The sequence below is a fragment of the Pantherophis guttatus genome, chromosome 2, assembly GCF_059756535.1.
Source record: "Pantherophis guttatus breed Tessera chromosome 2, ASM5975653v1, whole genome shotgun sequence".
In the NCBI taxonomy this organism is placed as follows: Eukaryota; Metazoa; Chordata; class Lepidosauria; order Squamata; family Colubridae; genus Pantherophis; species Pantherophis guttatus.
In genome coordinates, this window is record NC_142064.1 from 18,576,855 (window position 1) to 18,595,704 (window position 18,850).

The 18,850-nt window shown below is 38.6% G+C and overlaps 1 protein-coding gene across 26 annotated transcripts in view; it reads left to right on the forward strand.

Moving 5' to 3' along the window:
• The window catches only part of NEDD4L (NEDD4 like E3 ubiquitin protein ligase), a 340,414-nt gene extending 321,778 nt beyond the window's left edge, over window positions 1-18,636 (forward strand). For 25 of the 26 annotated variants that reach the window (XM_034442472.3, XM_034442471.3, XM_087885595.1 and 22 more), the window contains 8 exons: window positions 1,738-1,833; window positions 6,022-6,095; window positions 7,988-8,048; window positions 8,984-9,043; window positions 11,409-11,516; window positions 11,708-11,804; window positions 13,537-13,609; window positions 17,123-18,588. In XM_034442472.3, the coding sequence (XP_034298363.2) occupies window positions 1,738-1,833; window positions 6,022-6,095; window positions 7,988-8,048; window positions 8,984-9,043; window positions 11,409-11,516; window positions 11,708-11,804; window positions 13,537-13,609; window positions 17,123-17,225 (672 nt within the window). In that variant the 3' untranslated portion in view covers window positions 17,226-18,588. Of the gene's footprint in view, window positions 1-1,737; window positions 1,834-6,021; window positions 6,096-7,987; window positions 8,049-8,983; window positions 9,044-11,408; window positions 11,517-11,707; window positions 11,805-13,536; window positions 13,610-17,122 lie in introns of all 26 variants that reach the window. The other variant, XM_087885601.1, reaches the window with a different exon arrangement.
• The last annotated feature ends 214 nt before the right edge of the window (window positions 18,637-18,850 follow it).

Consider the following 18,850-nt stretch of genomic DNA (forward strand, 5'->3'; position numbering starts at 1 on the left):
CCTGTTATGATTAGATTCAGCATGAAATGAACAATTGGCAAAATATTTTCGTAAGGCTTTTTTAATTAGAAGTTTGACAGCTGCTTGGAAGCCCTTCCATGAAAGAAAATAATGAGCATTCTAGGATTCTTGAATAAATTTAGCACTCTTATAATAAAGGGTGAAGAAGACAGTTATCTTGTTCATCTCAAGCATTTGGATGCACTGATGAAAATGTTGTGCTTGGACTCATGTTTAAATCATCGTGCACAATAATTTCACAGGATGACCTTATGTAGTTTCATCAAAGAGAGAATAGGGCCATCTGAGACCTAAGAGGGCAGTGTTCAATCTTGTGTGCATTACATTGACCTCATGTCAATTTACGAAATACTACGCTGATCCTTTTTTAAAAATAGAGGGAGAGGTAATCCTTGCTTAATGACCAGTCACTTAGCAATCATTTGAAATTAGGATGGTCTCTCCCAAACGGTTCTTACAATCTGGTTCCAGAGTTCTGGCGATAACAAACCCTCCTCCCCAGTGGTGGGTTCCTCCTGGTTCGGCCCAGTTCTCCCGAGCCAGTAGCGGTGACGATATGACGTCACCGAACCGGTTCTGCCCCCCCACACCCCCTCCACCCACCCCCCGTGTTATTCTTACCTTTTATTTGGCCCCACCCCCAATCTATTGCTGCCTCCTGAGTCCCAGCTGATGGCTAGAGAGAAAAAAACTGTTTAAACTCTTGCCGGGGGGCTTCAAAGGGCCACCCTACAGCTGATCAGTGTTAAAAGAAAACAAATGAGTAGACCGGTGCCTGCAAAAATAAATGGGTAGACCAGTGCCTGCAAAAATACATGAGTAGATCAGTGCCTACAAAAAATAAATGGGTAGACCAGTGCCTGCAAAAAATAAATGGGTAGATCGGTACAGCGCTGCAAGCAGTTAAAAGCCTGGTAGACCAGTACCTCTGCTAAATCCTAAAGAATTGTCACATGACCATCAAGCCACGCCCACAAAATAAGCCACGCCCACAGAACCGGTAGTAAAAAAAATTAGAACCCATCCCTGCTCCTCCCTCATGGTCATATGACTACATTCCGAGCCCTTAGCAGCCATCTTACCTTTACAATCTATGATTCATGTAACATAATTTATGATGGGTTTTGCTGGCCTTTTCAGTCAGTTTCCAGCAAAAAAACACTCATAGAAATGCATTGACTCACTTAATGATTGCAGTGTTTGCTTAATGACCATTTCAAAAAAGATCATAAAATTGGGTCAGCCACGTGGGTGCCTTGATTTACGGCTGTCATGACTTACAACAGAAGTTCTGGCCTCCACTACAGTTTCAAATCAAGGACTGCCTATATTACAATATTCAATCTCATTCTTTCACTTTTGGAAAATAAAAATAGTTCACTATATTGAATTCCAAATAGCTAATGGCAAGAGAAAGCAGCTGTTGACGAAGCCCAGAAGCATAATAAAAATGATTCATTTGATAGGTTTTCAATTTGGAAGATTCAGATGACCATCTTCCAATTTAGAAGTTAAGTTTCTCTTTAAAAGATCTAAATCCCTGATTATCTGACTTCTATAACATTCACCTTATCCATCTTGTGACACATTTCAAGAATATTAGGTGTATGCCAAGTCAGTTGAGCCAAAAGAAATTAGCTGGTAGACATCTTTCAGTATATTAATATTACATTTCCAAAAAGAATTCATTAATGGAAATCAATGTTCTTCCTACAGGATGGTGAATATTATAATTCCTTGAAATGGATTCTGGAGAATGATCCCACAGATCTGGATCTTATGTTTTGCATAGATGAAGAAAACTTTGGACAGGTATGTCCATGTTATTCCAGCATTTTTCTTTCGTTATTCTAAAATGTTCATTTGCAAGTTTTTAAAGTATTGCATTGTGCTATATACTATATACTAAGAAGATATTTGAACATGTTTAAGCAAAAAGTAATGCTAAATTTGGCACTCCACAGTCACAAATTTCTGAATATCTCAGTTTGGGTTTCCTTTTTACACGAGAAATTGAACAACAAATCAATAATTTTCAACAGAATGATACATGCAAAAATGTTTGTGGCAAAATAAACAAATAGGACCAATTAGGGGAGAGTGAACAACTTAAAAATTCAGTCATACATACATACATACATACATACATACATACATACATACATACATACATACATGCATATATGGGCTACCCACACACCCACACAATTCCCCATAGACAATTATTATATAAATTACATTAAATGTTTCAATTGTTTGTTGCTTTCTAAATTCTTCTAATTAAGAACAAGTTGTGCATTAAATAAATACAATAACATTTTCCATGGGGAAAAAAGAAAGAAAATTAAGAAAGCATATTGCGATTGGCCTATGGGGGCTGCCTTTTTGGTACACCATATAAATACAGTATATAACTATATGTATGCAGTGTGTGTATGTATACCTACAACCAGAAACACATATACACACATGGGTTGACAAGGACATACATACACATGGGGCCTTTGAGTCAGTGTTGACTCCTGGCGATTGCTGGACTAGTCCCTACAGTTTTCTTAGCAAGATTTTTCAGAGGTGCTTTGCCATTGCCTCCTTACTAGGGCTGAGAGAGAGGGACTAGCTGAAAGTCTTCCAGTTGGCTTATGGCCAAGAATTTGTGGTCTCCCAATTTCTAGTCTGGTACCTTAAGAGCCTCAGTGGCACAGTGGTTAGAGTGCAGTACTGCAGGTTACTTCTGTTGACTGCCGGCTGCCTGCAATTTGGCAGTTCAAATCCCACCAGGCTCAAGGTTAACTCAGCCTTCCATTCTTCTGAGGTTGGTAAAATGAAGACCCAAATTGTTGCGGGCAATAGGCAAACCGCTTAGAGAGGGCTGTAAAGCACTGTAAAGCGGTATATAAGCCAAAGTGCTATTGCTATTAGCCACTTTTTTTTTTTTTTTTGCTTTAATTTATATGCCGCCCTTCTCCGGAGATTCAGGGCAGCTTACAATGCGTTAAGCAATAGCCTTTATACTTTTGTATATTTATACAAAGTCAGCTATTGCCCCCACAATCTGGGTCCTCATTTCACCTACCTTAGAAAGGATGGAAGGCTGAGTCAACCTTGAGCCTGGTGAGATTTGAATTTGCAGTAATTGCAAGCAGCAGATGTTAATAACAGTGCTTTAGTCCACTGTACTACAGGCTATCTATATAATATAAAACAGGAGGAAGAAAGTATATAATATATTCTGTGTCCCTTTTATATAGATTAAATTGTAATTATTAAAAATGTGTGATACATAGATTTCTTGCCCAGGAAGAAATATTCATATTTGTAATCCCAACATTTGAAAACTCAGGCCATATTTCAGTCTTTCAAAGCAAAGGCATTCAGTCCCATGTTTTTCTACCGCAGTCATGAATAGATTTTTAAACCTTTAGCCGTTGAATTTTCTTTTACATTGAACAAGGATGAAAGCATTGTAAGTTAAAACTTGTGATTCTTTTAAAAGCTTCTTACATAAATCTCACTTCTACATTTGCTGAAGATTGTATCACAGTAATGTTTCTCTCTGAATTATTCTCATTAAGAAGCTTCATATGTGTTAGTTAACTTTGCCAGTGTTTAATGTCAGGTATGAAAATGTCCTTCCTGGGTAACCCCCACAAGTTAACAGTCACTCTTGATGTTCCTGTGAAATGCTGTAATTTGAGAAAAACTTGTTAGCCAGAATGTACCTTAACAACAGCTTATTGCCACATCTGAAGTCACAGATGAGTAAGCTTGTGATGAACTTGGAAAAGTATCTATTGTAGCATCCTTCATTGTGAAGATGAAAGTTTTTAGCGGAAGACTAGAATGCACGGTAGATGTTATAGGCTCATAAGTTTCACAATAAATTATTATTTTTAATTTGAGTTTATTAGCTACCCATCTCCAATAGGCTATTGTTGTTGCGGTTGTTATGCGGTTTTTGTTGTTGTTGTACAGTGCTTTTGAGGTCAGTTTTTTATTTCAGACCTGAAACAGAGGAAAGGCCCATGATTATATTTCTTTATCATTAGGTTGCCATGACAGGGTAACGTTTTTTTTAAACACCTAATTTGGAGCTTTCCCACAATGTGGGAATGAAAAATATTACACTCAAAATATATGCATGTTTGCTTGTTTGAGCTTCGCAAAACATTTATTTTTCCCTGAAGGGTGAAAAACTTGCCCAGCCAAATCCCTTAACTATGTTGATTATTTGCAACCTTGGAAATGTAATGCTGCAGCATCCATCATTATCATCATCTTTTAATGACCCCATAATCCCTTGCGGGGTAGAGTCTGAGCAACTGAATGGAACTGAGTGTTTACTGACCGGATGCCCTTCCTGTCGCCAATGCGGAGCTATATTCAGCAGATATATTCTCATCGTGCCCAGAAAGAGAAATATCTGCCTCAACCTAGGATCAAACTCATAGCCTCCTGATTGTGAGGCAAGAGCTCCACTTCTAGGCCACCGCACCACTCAAATGCTGCAGCATCCATGACATAATGTAAACAGTACCAGAATGTTGTACCTTGGTTATATCAAATAAATACTCTTCTTTGAAGCTGATTCAGAATTAGATTTCGATTGCAGTCTAACTCGTTTCTTCAACTCCTTTCTTTGGATTAAACCAACTTTCTTTGGGGAGGTTGATATGTAGAACATTTAAAATTTTGTCTCATGTACCATATTATTTTTATATTCTGGGAGCTGAGAACCTGTAGTATTCCTAGACAATACCCTCTTGACTTTTAAACAGTAAATTTTAAATGGTTAGAATATTTTAAGATAACTAAGTCTCACAATCCATTTTCAAATAAAACACCATGCAATTTTAAGCAGCTTAATTTTTTTTTAAAAAAAATTGTTACATGTGAAATTGGGATCTGGTGCCCAGTGGCTAAAATGTTGGTGTCCTGTTAGATTTTAGATATCTGGTTTCTTTAACTCCTTGTATGGTATTCCTCACTTGCCAGCTACAGTTTTGTACACGTTTCTTGGTTTCTATTTATCGTGGCTAATTAGTTGTTGAAAATGTGCACAGTAGACTTTGCCTTTCTTAGGTATCAGCTTCCATTTGTGTGTGTGTGTTTCTTGGAAACACAGTTAAGACTCTAAATGTCTGTGGAGATTCTCAGTCATTCAGGTCATGGTTGTCCCCAAGGTGCTTTTTTCAAGAGGCAACGGGACTTTCTGGTTTTTCTTTGAAGACTTTGAAGAAGCTTCTTGGATGAGAAGCGAAACGTCTTTAAAGAAAAACCAGAAAGTCCAGTTGCCTCTTCAGAAAAGCACCTTTTATTGCTTTAGATTTGCTTTGTTATACAGATATATATAATAAAAATTGCAAGATGTAATTTTTTTTCTTTGTACACTTCATTACTTTGCAAAACTGAATTTACAAATGTACACATAAATGTCTGCCTGGATGCTTATCAGTTTTTAAAAAAACAACCCCTAGGAAACATTTGCTCGTGATCAGCATACTTTCCCTTGGAATTTATTACTTTATTTGAGGATGTTTAAGCCATACATTTTCTTTTAATTCTACAGCTAGCGCAAAACAGCTCTATTGGGTCTGCAGAGATACCCAACAGTACTTGATTGGTATTCCAAAAACTGCCATTGATGTCCCTAGGGAACGCTGTTAATCCTTGTATAACAGAGCAGATGACATGCCAATCTGTCTTCCCTTTAGCTTGTTAATGAAACACAGTGCTTGATTCAGATAGATCAATTACACTACATCTGTTCAACTCTTCTTAGAACCTAAGCCCAGAACATTTTGTCAATAACAACTAAAATAATTAAATAACTAAAAGGAAATTTAAAATTGGAGCTTGACCCACATTATATGTTTTTAAAAAAAGTATTAGAACAGCAGAGAAATGGTGTATTTCAAAATATAATTAGTTCGTGTCTGGTAACTAACTGGTTTAATCATTCTAAAATAAGTCTACTTATCTATGCTTCTGTCTTTGCAGACATATCAAGTTGACTTGAAGCCAAACGGGTCGGAAATCACGGTCACAAATGAAAATAAAAGGGAATATATAGAGTAAGTTTTTTTTTAAAAAAAACTATTTACTTTCTCAGTTTAATGTTTTAGCCATCGGGATGGCTTTGAAGGTGAAAATGGATTTCAAGAAGACTATCACAGAAACCATACAAATTTTTAAACTCTTTTAGAAACAGTTGTAGACTTAGGCATCCCAGTTCCATGTTCATTTGTTTCTGTTTATTTATTTTAAAAAATTATACCTCCTCACTATTATAGATGACAGGGCAGGTTAAATCAATTAAGTGACAAACCCTGTTGTAATTAAAATAGAGCACAAAATTCTAAGCTGCATTCAATAAGATTTAAATAGATTTGATAGATAACTTTGCGATGAAATCGTTGGCCCCAGGCAAAGGGGAAATTATGGAAAGAGCCTTTCCATAATCAGGATGATCTCTCCTCCTGGTTTTTCTATGTAAAATATCATTTCCACCTATCAAAGTGTGTGGGGTGCTTAAATCTGGCCCGTGGGGGCCTCCCTGGAAACAGCAAAGGACCAGCCCATGGTGCCTTTGCCAGTGAAAACAGACCTCGGGAGAACCACGCATGGCCCTCCCGAGCTCCGTTTTCACTGTCAGAGCACTCGGGCCGCCACAGGCGCCCCTGAAATGAGTGACATCAAGCTGGCCACACGCACTCTGGCCACGCCCCACGCCCCCTCAAGGTCAAACACAACCCTGATGTGGCCCTCAATGAAATCGAGTTTGATACCCCTGGTTTAGAGAATAGGGTTTGCAGTAAAAAGAATTTTAAAGTACAGGTAGTCCCCGAGATATTCATTCAACAGCCATTCAAATAGCGGCACTGAAACGTGGACTTAAAATTTGTCCACCCATTTCAGCATCCTTGCAGTCATGTGATTATGTTTTGGATGCTTGGCAACCAGCTCACATCTGTGACAGTTGCAGAGGCCTACAGTCACCTGTGATCTGCCCTTTGCAACCTTCTCTGCAACTTCCAATAAGACAGGTTAATGAGGAAGCCAGCAAGAAGTTGCAAGTTGTTCCTGTAAGTTGCTCCTACTCCCTCCACTTCTTCTCTCAATGATCCCCCCCTCCTGTATTCGTGCTGTGCCACAGAATCCAACCCCCGCCCTCAGCAGTTCTTGTTGCTTAGTGATGAAAATTCCAGTCCCCATTATTGTTGATAAGTGAGGATTATCTGTACAATAAAATGGAAACAGTTTGCCCAATGTTTAAGCAAATATTGAAGTTTTTAGTAGAGAATGAGTCTAGAGTTGCAGGAACCCTAATAGGAAGGTAACATATTATGCTAATAGATCTTCTTTTTCCATTTTTGGTCATTCAACAGAAGGTGGAAAGAGAGTTTGGTTTAGTGCCCTAATTATGAAATGTAGGCTTATCACCTCAGAGTACCCATTATAAGTAGTTTTTAAATATAGCTTTTAATTCTTACTAAATGAATACAATTCATTGAATTCAATATCCATAGAAAACATAAAGCTAATTTCAGGCCATCGGTACACAGCAAATCTCTTCTTGGAAAAGTTATAACTTGCACTTTAAGGGACGTATTTAAATCTGTTTAAATGCCCAGATATAAAAATGGAACAAAGTTCTCTTTGAATTACTCCTTTAAGTTCAGCAATAATATTCTACAACCATCCATTGGATTATGAAAGAATATTTTAGGAATTACCCAAAGTCTCTATGTATTCATGTGCTTTGTAGATAAGTAAAATCGGATCTTGAAATGTGAAGATTGTATTTGCCTCATCTATTTTATTTACTGTTTTATTTAAGTTAAATGAAAGTTTATGGAAGGTCAAAATGAAAACCCAGAAAAAAAGTTAGGAGATGTGGTTTAAGCTGTTCAAATGATTGTGTTTTCTCCTAATGAAATGTTACATTTTTCTTTGTGTCCTGTAGCTTAGTCATCCAGTGGAGATTTGTCAACAGGGTTCAAAAGCAGATGAATGCGTTTCTTGAGGTGAGACATTTCACTGACAATACATTGTTTGTCTTTGCTGCCCGGTCCATGGGGGGAAGGGGAAGGAAAGAAAGAAGGAAGGAAGAGAAAGGAGGGAGGGGAGGCAGGTAAGAGAGGGATGAATTCAAAATATTCATCTAGAAGTTTATGTGAACACATACGAAAAATCAGTGCTGTACTGATTTTTCATGTGTTCATATAAACTCCTAAATGGACTCCTCCTCTCCTTCTTCCCTCAGCTCAATAGAGCCATCTTCCATTTCTTCTTTCTACACCCTTGCAAATCAAAGGAAGACAGTGAATTCTGGGTGGAAAATTGGAGAGGGAGGAATAGGAAATGAGTGCCCTGCCTTCAAAAATAAAATTGTGGCCTAGAGATTGAATTGTCCATTGCGGTAGGACCCAGCCCATGTGCTCCTTACTCAGAACCACTGAACTTCATTTTTAAAACCACCGTTATTCCTTCACCGCCAAGTCCTTCTGAGTTCTGCATGATCATTCTTTAGGCTCCGATTTGAGAAACAGAAGAAATGGGTGAAGGTTGCCTGTCGTTCTTTCTTTCTTCCTTTCTTGATTGGCATATATACTGTTTTAGCTCCAATTCAAACAGACCTCGGAACCTGTGGCAGAGGTGAATGCACACAATCTGTCACATGGAATTACTCTTGGCAAGAATGAGCAGCTCCCTGTGGAAGCTGCCTAAGTGTCTGAGATTACAGAACACTTTTTTTTATTTTCCAGACCTCCAGTGTTTCACTTGTCTCCCCACATCTCCCAAGTTCTCTGAATTAAAAGCTGTTTGTTGTAGCTCTCCTCTGAGCTTTTACTTTGAAATGTTAAAATGCATCAGCAGTGTTAAACTACGAGACGTATATATTTTGAAAATGTATTGAAATTCATTTGTTTTTCTCTCCCCCCCCCCATTCCGGTTTCAGGGATTTACAGAACTCCTGCCCACTGACTTAATTAAAATTTTCGATGAAAACGAACTGGAGGTTAGTTGCCTTTCAGTGTTGTCTTTAAGCATGGGTTTCTTTGGTGGAAGCAATTGGAAAGATCCTTGCACATCTTGAGTGGAGGAAAAAGAAAAACATATTGGCCTAAATTCTGCAAAGATTTCTCCACATATAAATAGCAGTCCTACAATTCTCTAGCTTTAGATGGGGCTTTTTAATGAAACACAATAAGCGTGTTTTCAGGGTTCCTATTGCCAGCTAAATATTTAAAGCAAACTCCAGAAAATAAAACACGATCCTGTACAGGTAGTCCTTGACCTATGACAGCAATTGGAACAGGGATTGCCGTTGGTAAGTGGTCATCAAATGCAATTGCTTCACTTAATGACAGCAATCCAGGCAGTCCCCATTGCCATTGTTAAATGAATGTTCCATTCATTAAGTGAAACAGCTTCCTGCGGCTTCCCACAACCCAGTCAGTGGCAAAGCTGGCGGGAATTTGCAAGTCTCAGGTGCTGCCAGTTGGGAAGGGAGTAAAGGCACAAGAGAGTAAGGGAGAGTACCCAAGGGCCTTAGGACTGCTTGACTTCTGAAAAACTTGCTCGGATTTTGGAATGAAGCATTTTCAGCCACCCCTGGAGATGAGAAAGGAAGTTTTCTTGGAAGGTGGCAGAGCCTTGTAATCTTCCCTGCCAGTTTGACTTTCTGGGGAAAGAGAGAAGATTTTATATGACAATCACATGATCACGCGTACTTGCTTCCATGAAACTTCTAAGCTGGAGTGGTGGACGTCACAGAATTGATCTGTACAGACAGATGTAAGATTTTACTTGGAAAATTGTTTCGCTAAGTTCACGTCAAATCACTCCTAGTCAAGCAGGTAAAAGTAAAAGTTGGGCTTGCAAGAGCAATGACTGTTTTCAAATTTATGGATCAAATAAAACACAGTACGCAGAGGGGTAAATGAGAGGAATGAAGGAAACAAACTTAGAATCTGGTTTTCAAACGTTTATGTTCCTCGAAGTAATGTTTTTTTTAAAAAAGACAAGGTATGAATGCTAAAACTAAACAGAAGTTTTGCTCTTTTTCCATAAGAAAAAAAATAATAAAAGTCATGCAGCCTGCCACAGCCTGTAATATTAAGTGCCACCCAGAGTCACTTTTTGTGAGATGGGCGGTTATGCAAATTTGATAAATAAAAATTAATATATTAGTCCTATATACAATAATATAGTAATCCTTAGAACTCAGTAAATACAGAGAGGATTCTATAGAGATTCTTAATCATCCAGGCCATGGTTGTCCCAAAGGTGCTTTTTCAGGAGGCAATTGGACTTTCTTGTTTTTTACTTTGAAGATGTTTCGCTTCTCATCACAGAAGCTTCTTCAGCTCTTTCATTCCCCACTCTCCTGTCAGAGCTGAAGAAGCTTCTTGGATGAGAAGCGAAACGTCTTCAAAGAGAAAACAAAGTCCAGTTGCCTCCTGAAAAAGCACCTTTGGGCCACAGAGAGGATTGTTCATTGTTACAATATGTGAGCTTGTATTTTAACTGAGCCTCCTGTGTTGTTGTGTTTGCTCCTGTGTTGTTGTGTTTTTTTCATGAAGATTATTCTTATTTAATAGAGGTAAAACTGTTCTAATTATGCACGTTACTATACTGAAAGAGAAAGGTTTCAAAATACTGACTGTGCATAATTTACAAGGATTGTAACACTAATATACACATATGCATATATACCTATGTATATGCTTCCCAGATCACAACTATAATAGAATAACAGAGTTAGAAGGGACCTTGGAGGTTTTCTAGTCCAACCCCCTGCTTAGGCAGGAAACCCTACAGCACTTCAGACAAATGGTTATCCAACATCTTCTTAAAAACTTCCAGTGTTGGAGCATTCACAACTTCTGGAGGCAAGTTGTTCCACTGATTCATTGTTCTAACTGTCAGGAAATTTCTCCTTAGTTCTAAGTTGCTTCTCTCCTTGATTAGTTTCCACCCATTGCTTCTTGTCCTGCCCTCAGGTGCTTTGGAGAATAGCTTGACTCCCTCATGTTTGTGGCAACCCCTGAGATATTGGAACATTGCTATCATGTCTCCCCTAGTCCTTCTTTTCATTAAACTAGACATACCCAGTTTCTGCAACTGTTCTTCATAGGTTTTAGCCTCCAGTCCCCTAATCATCTTCGTTGCTCTTCTCTGCACTCTTTCTAGTGTCTCCACATCTTTTTTACATCGTGGTTATCAAAACTGAATGCAGTATTCCAAGTGTGGCCTTACCAAGGCATTATAAAGTGGTATCAATACTTCACTTGATCTTGATTCTATCCCTCTGTGATAGAAAATAAATGCTCATAGTCCATGTCCTGATTTCCTTTCTCAACAATATCATTCCTTCACAGTTGCTAATGTGTGGTCTTGGCGATGTTGATGTGAATGACTGGAGACAACACGCAATCTACAAGAACGGATATTGTCCAAACCACCCTGTCATTCAGTGGTTTTGGAAGGTAACAATGATTCATTCTGATGCTGTGCTTTAACTCCCAACATTTTTGACCGCTTTCTTTTAAAAAAAAAAAAAATCACAGCCTGTTCTCAAATTGCCTTATCACTTGCAAAGTCCTTATTAAAAACATTAAGCCTGTGTGAGATTCACTGCTAATTCGTTCATCAGCTTTCATAATGATATGTTTTATAGGCCGTTTTACTGATGGATGCTGAAAAACGTATCCGGCTTTTGCAATTTGTAACTGGGACGTCACGAGTGCCTATGAATGGATTTGCTGAACTTTATGGTGAGTGATTTTGATTATCTCTAATTATTTATTTGGGATGTCTTGGAAATTACTCTCTTACAAGCAACACCGGCCTATTCTTTCCATCCTAAATACAATGGTATGCAAATATTTTCTTTATTAACCCCATTTAGAGACCTCCGTAATCTTTAAGATCTCTCAGTAGTTCACAGGAAAAAGTACACAATAAAACTACACAGTTAAAAGATTCACAAACCAATGAATAAAAAGAATGCAAAGTGAATTACAAAGTGAAACTATAAGCCAATTAAGATGGTATCACGGCCCAAACTCCTCCAGAAGAAGCTATCAACATGGAAATCATATGTCCACAGGGGAAGGGGCATTCCGAAGGACCAGGCCGACAATCAAACTCTGGGCAGTTTACAAAATCCCCAGAAAATAGTTAAAAGTAAACTTCACAGAAACAGGCAACTCAAACTACAACAATTAGAATTACAGACAGTACAAAATTAGGATGGGGGATGGGATGGGACCCTTAACCCTCAGGCCTAGGAGCACAGCCAGGCCTTAAGGACTTTCTAGAGCTCCAAGAAAAAGACACTGTCATTGTCTTGGGGTGGAGGATACACTTCCAGAGGACAAGGGCTATGACAGAAGGAACATTTTCTTGATCCCTTATGACAGCATTTAAGTGAAGGGACCTAGAGCAGACCCACTCTGTCCAAAGCGTACTGGGTTGATAGAAGCCATTGGAGATAGATGGTCCTCAGATAACCAAGATCTATGCCATGAAGGGCTTTATAGTGGTGATCAGCTCCTTGAATTGCACCTGGAAGCTTACTGGCAACCAATGCAATTTGTGTAGCGGTGGTAACAAATGAGTACACCGGGAAGTATCTTTTAGTGCTTGCTCCACTGCATATGTTTGGTAATACTGTATATTTGCCTTGGGGCCACTGCTGCTAATGTTGGAAAAGTTGGAAAAGTAATATTAAATTGCAACTCTGTGAAAGATATAAAGCAACACTATACTATCAGATGATTATCGTTTCTGGTAAAAGTAGTTCCTCCTACTAAGAACTTGCCAAGATTCCAGATATTGAACTTTTCAGCTTTTCTTCCTAAATCAAATCCTCTTTTCAATGGAAATTGCTGAAGATTGGAATTTAGGCATTCAGGATACACATAATTTTGATTGAAATGCACTGAATGTCTACAGGAAGGGAGGGATGAGATGGGTGGGTAGGTGGATGGATGGATGGATGGATGGATGGATGGATGGTCATTCATTCATTCATTCATTGGTTCTCAACTCATAACACTAAGCATGTCTTGAGCATGGTATAAGGGGGTGAGTCTTTCAGAAAACGGGGGCATGTGTTGTTTTCTTCTACTTTAAATCCTACTAACTGACTGGTTTGGGGTTTAATTCACTCTTAAGCATATATGTGATCCTGATCCTTTTGATCTACTTAATTCTTGGCTTCCTCTTCATAATTCAGTTCATTAATAGGAAAAGTATTTTATTCACTCCTAGCAAACACATTCTTAGACATATTTCTAACCGAAGCCACTCTTCTTTAGAGATCTCAGCTGAGTTAGAACAGTCTTCCTCAACCTCTCTCCTCTAGGCATACTGGGATTGCTGAAACTCCTAGCTAACTCCTAGTAGAGCTGAAGTCAAGGAGGTAGACAATGTTACAAGCTGCAATTTTAGAAGTCTGTTCATATGACCATCTGACCCATTTATGTCCTTCTCTTGAACCAGGTTCAAACGGTCCTCAGCTGTTTACAATAGAGCAATGGGGAAGCTCTGAGAAGTTACCCAGAGCTCACACCTGGTGAGTAATAAAACATCAAGCATTATATTTACAGTACTTAAATTTAGACATCTCCAAGGAATGCATTTTCAGTTGAATGTGATGGGAGTTCTTTCCTACGTAAACCTTCCACGTTAACTTTCATATATTAGATGTGTCTGATTATGGATGCAAAAGGCAGTAATCCGCCAGTTGCGGCCCTTTCTGGATCGCGACGCCCTGCCCAGTCATTCATGCCCTTGTCACCTCCCGACTGGACTACTGCAATGCTCTCTACATGGGGCTCCCCTTGAAAAGCACCCGGAGGCTCCAACTGGTCCAGAATGCGGCCGCGCGGGTGGTTATGGGCGCAACTCGTTGTGCCCACATGACACCCCTCCTGCGCGAGCTGCACTGGCTCCCAGTGGTCTTCCGGGTGTGATTCAAGGTGTTGGTCACCACCTTTAAAGCGCTCCATGGCATTGGACCTGGATACCTTCGAGACCGTCTTCTGTCACCAGTAGCCTCCCACCGGCCAGTTCGCTCCCACAGAGAGGGTCTCCTCAGGGTGCCATCGGCCAAATTATGTCGGCTGGCGACACCCAGGGGAAGGGCCTTCTCTGTGGGAGCCCCTGCCCTTTGGAATGATCTGCCCCCAGAAATTCGTAAAATCTCTGATCTCCGTGTGTTTCGCTGTGCCCTCAAAACCATGTTGTTCCGCCAGGCTGGGCTATCAGTGTAAAGATTTTAATTGGTTTTAAATTTGGGGTTTTACAAATTGGGCCTATTATTTAATAATTTTAATTATTTTTAAATTTTGTCTGTCTTTGTGTTTTTAATTAGGCTGAACACCGCCCTGAGTCCTTCGGGAGAAGGGCGGTATAGAAAATAAATAAATAAATAAATAAATAAATAAATAAATAAATAAATAAATAAATAAATAAATAAATAAATAAATAAATAAATAAATAAATAAATAAATAAATAAATAAATAAATGTTCTTGCTATTAAGATTGTTGTAAAATCTTGAAAAGTGAGACATTTTAGAAAGACACAGCAATAAAACTTTACTGTTTTTCATTCCATAAAATTCACTCCATAAAATTTATGGGCAATACTAAAAAAAATTTAGGGGAAATAACAGTACCTTGTTCTGAGCACCAATTGTTAAGGAATATTCCCTTCTTACAAACATATGTTGGTTAATACAGTCTGGGCAACCCCCATTTTTATTATATTGTGGTTACAGATATAAGGAAATCTGATCATCTCCCACATAGCAATCCTGAAGCTTTTAAGTGGCAAGTTTCCAGGCAACCGTTATGCCATATTTCCAGAGTAGTTCAGAAAAGGAGAAATGTTAATTGTAAGACCAAAACTCTTAAGAATAAAAATAGTCTATGGAAAAAAGTCAAATTTGATAAGCGTTTTAAACATTTTCCGATGCGCTTCTTTCAAAATAGGCTCAAACAAGTAACCCTTTTGTTTCCTTCATTATTTAAAAAAATGGAATAATTGGGGGAAAATAAAGACGGGGAGAAAGATCTGAAAGAGCAGAGATCTGCTTCTCCTCTAGAAAATTGGAGGGGAGGAAGGAGAAAATGTGGGAATGAAAAAGGCACCGACTAAGGTTTCTCATTGTCACAAACTGCATATGCTGAGAACTTGTTGAAATACATGTTGAAGAAAGTGTATTCTTCAACGGGTCCACCAAGATATTTTTGTGCTTAGATGAAATTATCTGGAAGGGGTTTCCAGTCTCATACAAGCCAAGAAACCCGTCACTCTTTTCCCCCAAAGTATGTTCCCTTCAAGGGAAATTGCTTGTTTCAGAAGCAATTCTCAGGCACAGATTGTCCTACTCTTTGAAAGAACTAAGTATTAGTAATCAATAGGCTAAGCATGGCAACCATCTCAGGCGTTTCTGGCTGCTGTTGCTTCTGGCAATACCTAATTTGCACCTGAGAGGACATTCCCAAGGATAAAAGGTCTGGCTCCTCCATAAAATTTGGAATACAACTGGCAGAAATCCTCTCCTTTGTTCTGTTATTAGAGATGAAAGCAGGGGAGAAATCCAGCAGGTTCTGACAGGTTCTGGAGAACCGGTAGCGGAAATTTTGAGCAGTTCGGAGAACTGGCAAATATCACCTTTGGCTGGTCCCAGAGTGGTGTGGGAATGGAGATTTTGCAGTATCCTTCCCCTACCACACCCACCAAGCCACCCCCACAGAACCGGTAATAAAAAAAATTTGGATTTCACCACTGGATGAAAGATATTGAAGCTCAGGAGATCCAAAGAGGAACTCCTTGCCTACCCATGGCAGAATGATTTGATAGGATAGCGGTTTCTATTAAACTTGAATCGGGAAGATGATTACTTTTCATTTTTCCAGAAATCTAGTGAAGAGGAGAATTTCCAGAGACCTTGTATGCACGTCCCATATTTACGTACATCAAAATGTAATTTTTATATATCTGGGTCATGGTACTATTATTAAATAAATGAGGGCTAATATTAATTATATTTAGGCTATACTTAAATGAAAAATTTGAATTTTAGCCTTTAACACTTTTTTTCTAGGTTTATCTAGCATGCTACTAACATGGGAAATGCAGTTCTTATATCTAAAAAAATATTTAGTAGTAGGTTTATGTTAGGAAAGAAAGGGAAAGGAAGGAAAGAGAAAGGGGAATGGGAAGGAGTCCCTGCAGATTTTACTCCACTAGTCGTTGCCGATTATAGGGGACGATGCTCATTTCCATTTCAAGGGCATTGGTCAGTGCTGTCCAAAGATATTTTGCAGTCATGTGGCCAGCATGACGTTGCAGAGCGCTGTGGGGGAGGAACTTTAACAAAAGTGGTACCTATTTATCTACTCGCATTGCCATGTTTTCAAACTGCTAGGTGAACAGGATGAGAGCTCACCCCATCGCAGAATGCTCGGGTCTCGAACCCGACCTGCCAGCTTTCTAGCCGACAAATCCAGCATCTTAACCGCTGAGTCATAGCACTGGTTTATAGGGGCAGATAGATTTTTCTGTTGAAAAGTTACATCTCAGTGTTGGGAGGTATTTCTGAATAAATTGGGAAATGGCACAGAGGGATAGGGCTGGTGGGAAAAAATGGAGGATTTGATGGAGAAAAAGCTAAAGCCACTATTGGTTGTGACTGTGGTATGTTACCCACAGAATTCCACCCGAGAAATCTATCAAAGAAAGCCTTCTTTCTTCCATTTCTGTTCTCTACAAGCCCACATAGGAAGTCAGATTTAGTCTGTCAATTGGCTAAATGTAATACTGCAAATCTTAGTTTTCCATGATTTGGGGGCCCTAGGATTACACTTACACACAGATTCACTGCAGAATTAGAACTGGCCAGGTATTACCTGAACATCTAGCTGGGAATTTTGCTCATTGGTCACTTCTCAAGAGAGATTCCTTTCAAACATGGTGGTATTTGTTTAAGTCTTTTCACAGTCTGAAAAACCAGATGCTTCATTTGAAACAAACACAATCCTGCCTTTACTTCAATCCCCAACCCTCTTCCATTGCAGCTTTAATCGCCTTGACTTACCTCCGTATGAATCTTTTGAAGAATTGCGAGAGAAGCTTCTTATGGCCGTTGAAAATGCTCAAGGATTTGAAGGAGTGGATTAAGTGGGCGCCTGCTCCTGCTTCTTCTTATTGCTCTTCTTATTGTTATCTTATTAGTAAAACAAAGATTCTGTTCTCGGAGCAAGTTCTGCAAGCACTTTTTTTGATTTTCCAGCAGACTTTTTTCAGGAGATGGAGCAGAACGATAGCACGGTGGAGCGAGAAGCTTCTGTCCAGTGCCGATGTCTGAATCCAGCAATGGGAAATAACTTTCTTTCACTTGTGGATAGTATTTCTGAAATTTCCACAACAATTTACCCACTGGTTGATATATACTCTAATGACATTTCAGCAGGACTTGTCTATTTATGTCGTGCCTCTGTAGGCAAAAGCCCTTAATAAATGTTTTACATACTTTTTAATGGCAATGAATGGAATTAATCATTTTACAGGTATAGTATTACAGTTCACGTTTACTTTGGAACAATGATTTTTAAGTTTTATTTCCTTGCAATTAAAAAAAAAAACAAACCACAATAATGTACTGGAAGAACGAACTCATTTTGTTTCCTCTTAATTTGTCTAGACTGTATGTATGCCATAAGTGTTCTCCCCAAAAATCTGCTTTTTGTTGTTTTTAGCATCATGCTCTTCTGGTCTTTTAGAATAAGTAATATTTTTCTGTAAGATATTTTCTGCCATTGGAAATATCCTAAAGTACCAAATGCCTTTTTAAATGTGTGCATTGTGGTTTCGCAAACTGCAACAAAAGTTAAAATTTGTGATGGGGTGGAGACAATATTTCTACAAATCGCCTGGATATTTACAGAAAAATCATGACATATTCCAGCATGCCAAATCTCTTCTTCAATAATGAAGTTGCCTCCCTATTTCTTGATAGTATTTATATGTATTATAGCTTTTTTTTTTTTTTTTTTTTTTTTGGGGTGATGGGTTTGGGCACTATTGTCATTGGGGGGAAAATGTTTGATTGTTTGTTGTATAGTGACTTTTACCAATTCTTCCCTCTCGCAATGGAGGCATTTTGAATGAATCCTGATCTTGCTTGATCTCAAGGCTGTAAAAAGTACTTTTCTGTTTGTATGCATTTGTTAGTATCTAAATGAGAAGGATTTTTCCCTTTATTTTTGATTGCACCAATTCTAGAAGCACTTTATGTACCACATGGAGATCTTTTTTTTTTTTTTTTAAATCATAAATATTAATGTGATAGTATGCCTTCTCCTCGCCCATGTCTTTCTGGTGCAATATCTTTCAGTTGTGAAATCTGGCAATGGCTGATGGAAGTACGGGAAAAAAAAAACCTAGAGAGAGCCGAACTTAGAGATACTAGTTGTATTTTGTGGTGTTGGGCTCCACCCCCACCAAAATTTATTTAATAAATGCAGTTATCTAGCCACTTTTATAACGTATGACATGTTGCATGAATAAATGATAATGCTTGTCTTGTAAATGTTATGTAATAGTTTAAGAGGGAAAGAACAAACAGATGTTCTCTCATCCACCGGACGATGACTTAGAGCAGCACATATTTGATAACTGAGCAATGTGGCTTTGCGTGATTTTGCCCTCAAATGTAAACTCAACCCCTGGGTAACAATCCAACAAGGCTGCAGACTTAAATAGGCTACTAGGATGATGCTAGATAGTTTCTAAACATCTCTGTA